Source organism: Aedes albopictus, chromosome 1 (assembly GCF_035046485.1).
Source record: "Aedes albopictus strain Foshan chromosome 1, AalbF5, whole genome shotgun sequence".
In the NCBI taxonomy this organism is placed as follows: domain Eukaryota; kingdom Metazoa; phylum Arthropoda; class Insecta; order Diptera; family Culicidae; genus Aedes; species Aedes albopictus.
The window spans coordinates 217624752-217637908 of NC_085136.1; the positions used below are offsets into that span (position 1 = coordinate 217624752).

At 48.1% G+C, this 13157-nt stretch overlaps 1 protein-coding gene across 2 annotated transcripts; it reads left to right on the plus strand.

Moving 5' to 3' along the window:
• Positions 1-5395: 5395 nt before the first annotated feature.
• Positions 5396-13084, plus strand: LOC109622978 (uncharacterized). Of its 2 annotated transcripts, none has more exons than XR_009996399.1 (2): positions 5396-12686; positions 12752-13084. XR_009996399.1 is itself a non-coding variant. In XM_062846243.1 (2 exons), the coding sequence occupies exon 2, from the start codon at positions 6158-6160 to the stop codon at positions 12182-12184; it is 6027 nt and encodes a 2008-aa protein (XP_062702227.1). In that variant the 5' UTR covers positions 5396-6001; positions 6067-6157; the 3' UTR covers positions 12185-13084. The 2 variants fall into 2 exon arrangements, 1 of the variants encoding a protein (XP_062702227.1); XM_062846243.1 differs by having other exon boundaries at positions 5396-6001; positions 6067-13084.
• Positions 13085-13157: the final 73 nt, after the last annotated feature.

Genomic DNA, 13157 nt, shown 5'->3' on the forward strand with positions numbered 1-13157 from the left:
AAAGTTTTAAAAATCTGAAAAAAATCATACTGGCTTAATAAAAGGTGCTCTTTCGAATAAAATCAAAAAATCAATATATTATTCTTAATTTAAAAACCCAATTCTCAGAGTTGCTCCCGTTTGCACAGTGTCTTGCCCCTAGATCTGTCCTGCCCCTAGATGGACGATAGACCTACCGATGAACATCTCAATAAAATCCAAATTGTTCTAACGATTGTTCTCTTAACGGTATAAAATTTCAATCTTCACAAAAATCGAAAAATACATTCGATGCTATCTTTCGGGCGCTTCCAAACCTACTTTTAGAGCCGATGCACACGGGCGGCGCGTCCACGCAGCGTGCACGCAAGTGCGTCCTGAGTTACACACAATCAAATGGGAGGATGCACACGAGAACGCAACGCTACCGCACCGCAACCGCGCCGCACCGTGTGCGGCACGCAATGTCAACGCATGCCCCACAGGAACGCTGCGGCGACGCAGCGTGAATTCACGCAGCGTCAATTAACGCTCGTGTGCATCGGCTCTTAAACATCTCTGAAAGTATGGCTGAAAGCCCTAGAAAAGGCCTTTGGCTTATGTCGTTTTCGTTTTTGCAGTGGTGCTACACCGGTGCAGCACTTTTGCTCCGAAAGTGTTCGTTTTTGATTTTCGTGCTACACCGGTGTAGCACTTTTTCTGCACCGCTCAAGATAGTGCAGCACTCAAAAATTCGAGAGTGTAGCAGGTGCGCACCGTGTCCACCAATCAGTGTTTGCGAAGTTGTCAATGATAAAATACGTCTTACTCAGGCGAGGTTCGGGCAACTAATGACAGTCTTTATTTAAAAATCCCATGACCTACTACGATACATATTTGAACTAACATACAATTCAACGATTACTTAGTTTCTAACATTCCCCCTTAATCTTGAATTACAGAATTCCAAGGGTCTTCATCGCTTCATCTAATTTCACCACTGGAACCGCCTTGGTGAGAGCATCCGCTGTTTGCTCGTCCGTCCTGACGTGTTCAAGACCAATGATGTTCTGCGCCAACTTCTCTCGCACGAAGTGATGTCGGATGTCAATATGTTTGCTGCGAGGTGAATATCCGACTTCTTTCTTCGCCAGATGCACAGCACTCAAATTGTCACAACGGATTTGCACAGCATCAGATACTCCATGCAGCTCGCCTCGTAGTCCACGCCACCACATGGCTTCTTGGGTCGCCGCCGACACAGCCATATACTCCGCTTCCATGGTGGATAGAGCGACTGTGGCCTGCTTCCGACAACTCCAGGAAATCGCACCACCTGCTTCTTTGAAGACGTATCCGGTGATCGATCGACGAGTATCGGGATCATTCCCCCAATCCGCGTCACTGTAGCCGACGAATCCCTCCTCCGATGTCTTCGAATAGGTCAGTTTCCTCGACTTGGTACCTTTCAGGTACCGCAGTATCCGTTTGGCCGCCGTCCAATGTGCCTTGCCTGGATTCTGACAAAACTGACTGACCATGTTGACCGCGAAGCTAATGTCCGGTCTTGTCGATTGCGCTAGATACTGCAAGCTGCCCACCAGATCACGGTACGGCACGCTTTCCATCTGCTTCCGTTCCTCGTTGGTGTTCGGACACATCTCCTTGGTCAGCTTCTGGTTCGGATCAGCAGGCGTCGCAACCACATTACAATCAGACACATTGAATCGTTGCAACAGATCGTTGATGTAGCTCTCTTGATCGAGCATCACTCGGCTGCCGTCTCTGGTCACTCGCATCCCAAGGATTTTGCTGGCCAAACCGAGGTCCTTCATTTGGAACTTGGTCATCAGTTCCTTCTTGAGCCTGTCCACCCAACGCTGGTTGTTTGAAAACACCAACATGTCGTCCACATATACAGCCACAATCAGGACCATTCCGCCTTCAATCTTGAAGTAGACGCACGTGTCGTAGGCCGACCGCTTCAGACCAATGCGTCGCAGCTCGGCGTCCAGCTTCTGGTTCCACACCCTGCTGGCTTGCTTGAGGCCATAGAGTGCTTTCCGCAACCGACAAACTTTCCTGGGTGATTCCGGATCGACGAATCCTTCCGGCTGAACCATATAGATGTCCTCCGCACCTAGATCGCCTTGTAGGAACGCCGTGACCGCGTCCAGCTGATGGATCTTGAGATTCATCTTGGCTGCCATCGACATCAGGTACCGTACTGTAGCGTACCGCACTACGGGCGAAAACGTTTCGTTATAGTCGATGCCTTTGACTTGGGAAAAACCCTTGATGACCAGGCGGGCTTTGTAGCGCTCCACGGTTCCGTCCAGGTTCGTCTTCACTTTGTAGACCCATTTGCAACGTAGAGGCTTCCTTCCGTCCGGCAGTTCCACCAGATCCCACGTTTGGTTGTCCACCAGAGCCTCGTACTCCGATACCATCGCTTCCTTCCACTTGTCGCTGTCATGCCGGGTGACCGCTTCTCGGAACGTGTCGGGTTCATCCGCCGCTCCATCGGAAATCTGTTCGGGTTGGGAAACTATCTCAGGAAAAGTGCTACAGCTCATAATATAATCGCGATACTTGCCTGGGATAGTGTGCTCCCTCGCACTGCGCCTTACCAACAATTGTGGGTCCTCTGATTGTGGAGGGAGCACGGAAGGTTGGGGTTCTTCATCGATGATCGAATCTGCATCGCTGTAGACCGACTCGTCAAGGGGATTCTCGCCGCCAACGGCGCCCTCGACTTCATCGTCGTCTTCGGCTGGCTCGGTCTGAATCACCAGCTCGCTTCCTTCCGCATTCGGTTCTCGCTCACCTCTCGTCGTCTTGTGCTGTGCTTGACCTTCGTCTAGGAAAATCACATCTCGGCTGACGTAGACTTTCTTGGTTCTCTCGTTGTACACCCTGTACGCCTTGGAGCCTTCACTGTAGCCAACGAAGATGCACGCTTCCGACTTCTTGTCCCATTTCTTCCGCTTCTCTTTTGGCACATGCACCATCACCCTGGCGCCGAATATGCGAAGATGGGATACATCCGGCCGCTTGCCAGAAAACTTTTCTTCGGGGGTCACCGACAGTCCCTTTGTCGGCGAACGATTGACCACATGCGACGAAACCGCTACCGCTTCTGCCCAAAATCTGTTGTCCAGATCCGCATCCGACAGCATACTTCTCGCTCTTTCGACCAGTGTCCTGTTCATCCTTTCGGCCAATCCGTTTTGCTCCGGGTTGTAGGGAGCAGATGTTTCATGCTGGATTCCTTCCTTCCGCAAATAGTTTCGAAGATTTTGGTTTACGTACTCCTTGCCGTTGTCCGTCCGTATTCGCTTGATCCGCTCTCCTGTCTGATTTTCCGCAAAAGCCTTGTAATTCTGGAACGCTTCGAGCACCTCTGTCTTCGATTTCAGGAAGTACACCACGGTTTTCCGACTAGCATCGTCAATGAAGGTCAGAAAATATCGACTGCCTCCAATCGACTCGGTTTCCATTGGGCCGCATAAGTCCGAGTGAATCAGTTCTAGTAAGCGATCCTCTCGGTGCCCTTTTGCATGGAATGGTTGACGACAATGCTTACCTTCAAAGCAGGGTATGCATTTCATCGGGTCCTGCACCTCGAATTCCAGTCCGGTTACCATCTGCTTCAAACTCTTCATTCCACCGGTAGAGAGGTGTCCCATACGCCGATGCCACAGCTCGTACTTATCGTCCTGAACCAAATTCGCAACGGGGTGCTTCGTTTCAGACAGCTTGTAGAGACCGTTTGCTTCACGACCCAGCGCAACTACCTCGTTGTCGGGGTTGACAACTTTGCACTCCTCCTTCGTGAACACCACCTTGAATCCTTTCTGGCATACCTTGCTTACGGAAAGTAAATTAATCGCCAGATCCGGGACGCAAAGCACGTCGCTCATCGTGAGGTCCCAAGTCGCTTCGCCGCAATCCGCCTCCAGCTTCACCGATCCTTTCGCTACAACGGCTACCTCCGCATTGTTGGCTACCTTGATCCTCGTCGACATGTCCAGCGGATTTTCCAGCATCTTCTTGTTCCGGCACAAGTGGGTGGTAGCACCAGAATCGAAGAACCAGTCGCTATCGGTCCGCTCCGTTGACTGCACAGCGTGGGCAGCGAAGAAAGCAGCATGTCCTTTCTGGGTTCCGCGCTTCTCTTTCTTCTTCTCGCTTGCTTCCTTCTGGCACTCCGACGCAAAGTGTCCGAGCTTCTTACATCGGAAACACTTTACAGCTGACTTGTCGACTTGCCTCTTTGATGTGTTTTGCTTGCTGAAAAACGCACCATCGTTTTCGGACGATTTCGAGCCGCTTGTGACCTTGACCTCCTGCATGATTTTAGCTTTCACCATATCCGCTGTCAGAGCCACGCCGGACGACTCCAGACCCAAAATCATTGGGTCGTACCTCTTCGGAAGCCCCTTGAGTAGCAAACTGCACATCCACGTGTCGTCCACCTTGAAACCGACTTCCGCCAGCTGGTTGCACGTCAGCATGATTTCGTTGACATACTCCTGGGGGGACTGGCAAATGACGTCGTCGTCCCTCTCAGCGCCTACCAGCCGGATGCCCGTCAACTTACGCAGAAGTCCAATCCTACGGGTGGAACCGCTGTCCTCGAACGTGTTCCGCAGGGTGTCCCACGCTTCTTTTGCGGTTTTCGCATTTTGCACCAGCCCGTAAATGCTCCGGTCGATGTTCAGGCAGATGGTTGCCAGAGCTTGTTCCGACAATTCTTCGCTTGGTTCCGGATCTCCTGCATTACGCTCCTTCACGGCACACCAGGTCCGTTCCTTGATGAGGACCATCTTGGTGGAAAACGCCCAGGAATTGTAATTTTCCGATCCACGCAGCACTTCTCTCGCCTGCAACGAAACCATGCCTCCGGGCAGTCTCGTTCCGCCAGCTTGCGCACCGGCACGGCGACCATCTCCAACGTCTTGAGCACCTACTCCACCAGCAGCTTGATTGGACATCATTCTTCTAGAACTTCTTGAAAAATATAGTTCCACGTGGAGAAAAAAAAATTTCTTCCTCCTAACAAACGCCGTTACTATGGAAACTATACTGGGCCCATAACCTGATAAAATACGTCTTACTCAGGCGAGGTTCGGGCAACTAATGACAGTCTTTATTTAAAAATCCCATGACCTACTACGATACATATTTGAACTAACATACAATTCAACGATTACTTAGTTTCTAACAGTCAATATTCTGGTTTTTATTCACGCACACCAACGCAACTGCACCGAAAATGTTCGTTTTTTTCAGTGGAAAGTGTAGCACGAAACGGTGTAGCACCGCCGCAAAAACGAAAACGACATTAGTTTATAATTACATGAAAATGCTAGAGCAAATTCCGACCGGATACGGTCGTGTTTTGTGTATTGTGGATTTACCGGCTACTTGTATTCTACCGGTCGCTTCAGTATGGCCTCCAAAGTAGCCGTGTTCGGAAGATCGGGAGATTCCTGTATCGCCGAGCAGAACGGCAGCCCTGCGGAAGAGATGGAATGAACCTGCTGCAGTCGCTGTCAGATGTGACAGACGTCAGAACCGTGAGTATGTGTGAAAATAAGAAGAACATCTAGAACACGATTATCGAAGAAACACGTTCTAAACTAAAATCCTAAAATTAATTTAAATTTTCTGATTATTCTACCTAAAAATTCGTAGTTTGTTAAACCTAAAGTGCAGTATTCACAGTGAGAGAACTGCCAAGATTACCCGTATGTAATGCTTATAAAAAATACCTTGAATTACTATATTATTATATTTGTTTCTACCTAGATGCTAAATTTGATAACCTACGTCGACATACTACTGAATTTGATAACCTATTGTTGACCATAAAGGTTTAATACTAAGTAAGTAATATATTGTGAGATCTATTTGCCCTACAATTTGCTAATTGAAACCTAAATGTAGCGGTGACTCAAGCACCTACCGATAACCGCAGAAGATTACTCCCGGTAGAACCTCCTACTAGCTTGCACGCGAGGGTGAAGAAAAACCTATTGTAAGTTGCAGTAAAAATGTATGAACTTATGATCTACTCAAAAACTAATAATAAAACTATTTCAGCTTTAAGCTGTCTAAACCGGACCGCTAAAAGGAGGTTGCAGTTCTAAAAATCCGAACATTCTTAAAGAATAGCAATCGGAATAACCTCGAAATGGCTGAGGGGTTTGCCCAATCGGTGAGTAATGATCACAGTAGTAACCACAATTGCATGCTTTGCGAGGACCATGATAGTGCGGATGATATGGTCCAATGTGACGTCTGCGACTTCTGGGCACACTACAGTTGCGCTGGTGTCTCAGAAGCTGTGAAGTCGGTTCCGTGGACGTGCGCGAAGTGCAAAAATATACTGCAAGTACCGAAAGAAGCCAAAAAGCCTGCCTCGAAGAAGACTTCATCCAGAAAGAGTAGCACCAAAAGCGATGCTGGATCCGACAAGGAAAGTGTCAAAAGTGTGACCCTGGAGGAATCACTTCAACAGGTTCAGCTGGATAAAAGGGCAAAGGAGAGAGCCCTTGAAGAGGAAAGGATCATCCATGAGAAGCGATTGGAGGCCGAAAGGGAGATAATGGAGAAGAAACGTTTGCAACAGAAGGAGATGCTCGAAAAGCAACTAGCACAGGAAAGAGAAATCCTACAGAACCGACTCAAGGACGAACGGGAATTCCATCAACGGCGTCAGCAGCTCCACGATGAATTCCAGAAGCTCAAGTCGGATCTATCACAGCACTATCGAGAGCAACAAGACTCCGACGAAGAAGAAGATGAAGACGATGAGGCTGGCATGCAAAAGCCGCGTGTTTGTGATGATTTTGGAAGAAAGGATCCCCGTGGAGCCTTCCCGAAATTCCAGGGACAGCCGTCCGCCCGGAACCAGCAGATCGAAGCTGAATTACGGAATGTAAATCCAGAACTTTCGAAACCTACGAAGCTAAACGAGCCGGGGTGCGTTCGGGATCCATGGGGCAGCAATACACGTTTTCAGCAGAATCCGCTAGCTGCTTCCGGCGAGAGAGAAGTAAGAATTGAGGACTTACTGCATCGTATGGATCTGACGGAAGAGGAAGAAGGTGCAATCAGAAACGTACTCGCAAGACGAGGGCAAATCCGCCAAGACTCGCGAATGGACATGGGCCGAGGACCAACTCAGGAACAGCTAGCAGCTAGGCAGGCCGTGTCCAAGCACCTTCCGGTCTTTCGAGGAGAACCAGAGGTTTGGCCGCTCTTTATAAGTTCCTTCGAGTACACCACGGCAGCATGTGGTTTCACGAATACAGACAACCTTAAAAGGCTCCAAGATAGCCTGCAAGGCTTGGCAAAAGAAGCTGTACAAAGCCGGCTCTTGATGCCAGACTCGGTACCCGAGGTCATCGAGGATTTACGCAAGCTTTTCGGAAACCCGGAAAAGCTCTTAAAAAGTCTAGTGGCAAAGGTTCGTAGAGCACAGGCCCCGCGTATGGATAAGCTGGAGACATTCCTGTACTTTGGGATCACGGTAAAGCAGCTATGTGATCACCTCGAGGCTGCGGGAATGCGTGAGCACCTTAACAATCCCATGCTCGTGCAAGAGCTCGTGAGCAAATTGCCACCCGAGTATAAACTTGACTGGGTGCGATTCAAACGCGGCAAAAGGGAAACTCCACTGAGAAATTTTACAAACTTCATCAGCGAAATAGTATCGGAAGTCTCGGAGGTAGCGGACTTCACAGGAGTGGAACAAGGAGTGACACTGCTCCCCGGGAAACCTAAACCGAGGAAAAAGGAGTTTATGAACACCCACAACACTCAAAGTCACCGTTCGGGAGGGTCCCAAGCGGAAATACCATCGAAAGTGAAGAAGCCGTGCGTTGTCTGCAAACGTAGTGATCATAAACTTCGATTCTGTGACGACTTTGGCAAACTGAACATCCGCGAACGTTTGGAAATCGTTGAAAAATGGAAACTTTGCCAATTGTGCCTTAACGACCATGGCAAAGCACCGTGTACGTTTAGAGCGCGCTGCAATGTACCAAATTGCTCTAAAGGACATCATACCCTGTTGCACCGGGTAGAAGGAAGTATTCAGCTGTCCATGGTCAAGAACAATGCACACTTTCAGACGCTACGAACCGTGATATTCCGCATCGTTCCGGTTACCCTCTATTTCGGCGAGACAGCCGTAGAAACATCAGCCTTTCTCGACGAAGGCGCATCTTCTACACTAGTGGAACACTCAATCGCTGATCTACTTGGTGTCTGTGGAGTTCCAGAACCATTGGTGGTATACTGGACGGCGAATATGAAGCGGCTTGAAGAGGCGTCACGGAAATTCGATCTACAGATCTCTGCCAGAGGAGCGACTGAGCGATACCAGCTGAAAGAAGCACGTACAGTTGATGAACTAGTCTTGCCGACACAAGACATTAACTTAAAGGAAATTGTCAACAAATATGATCATCTCAAGGGTCTTTCGATTCTCGATAGTGTTTCAGAAATTCCCAGAATCCTGATTGGTCTCGACAATCTTCATTTGTTCGCCCCGCTCGAGTCTAAAGTGGGAAAGTTCGGAGAACCTATAGCTGTGCGCTCTCTCCTGGGATGGTCCGTGTATGGTCCAGAACAACAGAGAACATCATCGAAGGCGTACGTACACTTTCACTCCATGCACCCGGTTAGCAACCAACAGCTGCACGATTTGCTAAGAACGCAGTACACAATAGAAGAAGGTTGTACGCAAACCGAAATACTTCCTGAAACGGAGGCCATCTTGCGCGCTAGAAATATCCTCGAACAGACGACTAGGCGCGTAGGAAACCGCTTCGAAACAGGGCTGCTCTGGAATAACGACGAAATCACCTTACCGGACAGCTACCCGATGGCCCTGAAGCGGATGGCAGCACTCGAACGTAGACTTTCGAAGGACCCGAAACTACAGACGGCCATCCATGAGCAGATCGAAGCATATCTACGAAAGGGATATGCCCACAAGGCAACGGATGAAGAGTTGCGCAATTCCGACCTTTTGAGAGTGTGGTACCTTCCGCTGAGCGTGGCTTTGAATCCCAGGAAACCGAACAAGGTGCGCTTGGTATGGGATGCGGCGGCATCCGTACAAGGGATCTCGCTAAACTCGTGCCTTCTTAAGGGTCCCGACCTCCTAACGTCGCTACAAGGAGTTTTTTGCAAGTTTCGGGAACGACCAGTAGCAATTGGTGGCGATATACGCGAAATGTACCACCAATTGCTCATAAGGGCAGCTGACAAACAAACGCAACGGTTCTTATTTCGCTTCAACTCAGCAGGCCCTCCGGAGACTTATGTGATGGATGTGGCCACCTTTGGAGCCACATGTTCACCTTGCTCAGCGCAATTCGTCAAAAACCGCAATGCTATGGAGTACGCTGAACAGTTCCCTGACACGGCTGAAGCTATCATCAATCGAACATACGTAGACGACTACTTCGACAGTTTGGATACCGAGGAGGAGGCACTACGTAGAGCCAAGGAGGTGCGCTTTGTCAACGGTGAAGCAGGGTTCGAAGTAAGAAACTGGTCTTCAAATTCGCAGTGGGTGCTGCAAGGTCTAGGGGAAGAATCATCTTCCGAATCGGTGCACTTTCACCTAGATAAAAACACCGAAAACGAACGAGTGTTGGGCGTTATCTGGAATCCCCATCAAGATGTCCTATCGTTCGCTACCATGTCAAAAGCAGAAAGTTCCCTGCATTCGTCCTGGAAACCAACTAAAAGAGAAGTTCTTAGTATGGTGATGACACTGTTCGACCCGCTGGGTTTATTGGCTCCGTTCACTACACTCGGTAAAATGCTGGTACAGGACCTCTGGCGTTCTGGTTGCGACTGGGACACCGAAATCAACGACGAGTCGAACAAAAAATGGACATCGTGGATTAACGCGTTACCCGAAATTTACGAGCTAAAGATCCCGCGCAGTTACTTTGGGAACGTGCAATCTCAGTACTATGGACCAGTGGAACTGCATGTGTTTACCGACGCTGGAGAAAACGCCTTCGGATGCGCTGGATATTTGCGGATTGTAGTCGACGGAGAAGTTAAATGCTCGCTCGTGATGGCTCGCTCTAAAGTGGCGCCTCTTAAGCAACTCACTATTCCTCGCCTTGAACTTCAAGCGGCAGTACTGGGAGCGCGAATGGCACATACTATCAAGATGAATCACTCGCTGAATATACAACAAACCTTCTACTGGACGGATTCCCGAACTGTCCTATCTTGGATTTCATCGGATCAGAAGCGCTACAAGCAGTACGTTAGTTTCAGGATCGGAGAGATATTAAGCCTGACGAAGTTGTCGGAATGGAGATGGATACCTTCAAAGTTGAATGTTGCAGACCGCCTGACGAAATGGAGAAGTGACTCCGGATTGTGTGCTGAGTGGTTCAATGGACCACGATCCCTCTACGAGAACATGAACATCGAACTACAACAACTCCCTCCGGCTAATACCAAGTGCGAACTACGAGCTGTGCATTTGTTTCACGGTGCAACACCTTTAGAGAAGCTAATCGACGAGAGCCGATTTTCCAAGTGGAACGTCCTGGTAAGATCAGTAGCGTGCGTCTTTCGTTTCATTTCTAATTGCCAACGAAAGGCCCGTGGTGAGCCCATCGAAATTCTAAAGAGAATGCCGAATCATTTGAAGGAAACAGCAATTCCATCGGTCATGACGCCTTTGAAACAAGAAGAATACCGACGTGCCGAAAACATTCTCTTCAGGACAGCTCAGTGCGACGCCTTTGGAGACGAAATCAAGATTCTGAAGAAAAATCAGGAGTTGGAACCATCACGATGGTTTGCCATTGAGAAGACCAGCCCGCTCTATAAGCTGACTCCACTCTTGGATGACGAACAGGTGTTGCGAATGGAAGGACGTTGCGATAGGGCCGAACTTCTACCGTTCGATATGCGTTTCCCAATAATCCTACCAAAAAACTGTAGTGTGACCCAACTTATAGTACGACATTACCATGAAGCGTACGGACATGCATTCAGAGAAACGGTGAAGAACGAGATAAAGCAACGGTTCTTCGTCTTCAGCCTGAGTTCGGTAATAGCGAAGGTTGAACAAAACTGTATCTGGTGCAAGGTGCATAAGAACCGTCCCAAGTGTCCTAGAATGGCTTCGCTTCCAGTTCAACGGTTGACACCCTATCAGCGACCGTTTACGTTTGTCGGTATCGACTACCTTGGGCCAGTGCAAGTGTCCGTTGGACGGCGAATAGAAAAAAGGTGGATCGTCTTATTCACCTGTCTGGTCGTACGAGCCGTCCACCTGGAGGTGGCCCATAATCTTACCGCTCAATCATGCGCTATGGCGATCCGACGATTCAACACACGATGGGGACCAGCCGCTGAATATTTTTCAGACAACGGCACCAACCTCAAAGCTGCAAGCAAGGAGTTTACTCAGCAAGTACAGGAGATAGGATACGAATGCGCCGATCAATTTTCTAGTGCTCGGTCCAAGTGGCATTTTAACCCACCAGCTACGCCCCATATGGGGGGAATATGGGAGCGTATGGTAAGAACTGTGAAAAGTGTCATGGAAGTGCTTAACGACGGACGCAAATTAACGGACGAGATCCTCCTAACAAGCATAGCGGAAACTGCGGACATGATCAACAGTCGTCCATTAGTCTACGCCTCATCAGGATCGCTCCAGGAGTCAATCACCCCAAACCACTTTATTCGAGGAATAGCTGCTAACGAACCACAGGAAGTCCTGCCACCTACGAATCCTGCGCTAGCACTTCGTGATGCTTACCAGCGTTCAGTGGAGCTTGCAAACAATTCGTGGGAACGCTGGATAAAGGAATACGTTCCTAACATCAATCGTCGCACCAAATGGTTCGACGAATCAACGCCTTTGAAGAAGGGAGACCTAGTTTACGTCGTAGATGGAAACCGGCGTAAGGCATGGATCAGGGGAATTGTTGAACAACCAATCGTATCGAGTGATGGAAGAATTCGCCAAGCCCTTGTGAGGACCAACAACGGGGTGCTCAGGCGGGCTGCCGCTAACTTAGCGGTTCTTGAGATTACTGAAGGTAACGCTGCTCCGGATGACGATTCCGGAACAGGATTACGAGCCGGGGATGTGTTCGGAAGATCGGGAGATTCCTGTATCGCCGAGCAGAACGGCAGCCCTGCGGAAGAGATGGAATGAACCTGCTGCAGTCGCTGTCAGATGTGACAGACGTCAGAACCGTGAGTATGTGTGAAAATAAGAAGAACATCTAGAACACGATTATCGAAGAAACACGTTCTAAACTAAAATCCTAAAATTAATTTAAATTTTCTGATTATTCTACCTAAAAATTCGTAGTTTGTTAAACCTAAAGTGCAGTATTCACAGTGAGAGAACTGCCAAGATTACCCGTATGTAATGCTTATAAAAAATACCTTGAATTACTATATTATTATATTTGTTTCTACCTAGATGCTAAATTTGATAACCTACGTCGACATACTACTGAATTTGATAACCTATTGTTGACCATAAAGGTTTAATACTAAGTAAGTAATATATTGTGAGATCTATTTGCCCTACAATTTGCTAATTGAAACCTAAATGTAGCGGTGACTCAAGCACCTACCGATAACCGCAGAAGATTACTCCCGGTAGAACCTCCTACTAGCTTGCACGCGAGGGTGAAGAAAAACCTATTGTAAGTTGCAGTAAAAATGTATGAACTTATGATCTACTCAAAAACTAATAATAAAACTATTTCAGCTTTAAGCTGTCTAAACCGGACCGCTAAAAGGAGGTTGCAGTTCTAAAAATCCGAACAAGCCGTTTTATAAAAAGAGTAACATAAAAATGTTTTTTAACATTTTTATTGTATGCGCTATTCCTCGTTACCACTAGCTATTCAGCGACATACATTTTTTGACAATCAAGTTGATTTTTATATGAAAACGGCTACTTTGTAACGGCTACTCAAGAGTAACCGGTAGAATACAAGTAGCCGGTAAATCCTTGGGTAAATCCACAATATCAAAGTGTTGTTTTGTATTTTTTTGTTTTTTGATGAAAAAGAAAACATGGAGAAGTAATGCCAGTTTTATGACAGTCAATTTAAGAAAAATGCCAGCCTGTGCCAGCAAGTGTGCCGAAAGTGTGCCCGGCACATTGTGCC

What these genes read in the sequence shown, in the direction of transcription:
- LOC109622978 (XM_062846243.1), top strand. Translation starts at nt 6,158, where the DNA reads ATGGCTGAGGGGTTTGCCCAATCGGTGAGTAATGATCACAGTAGTAAC.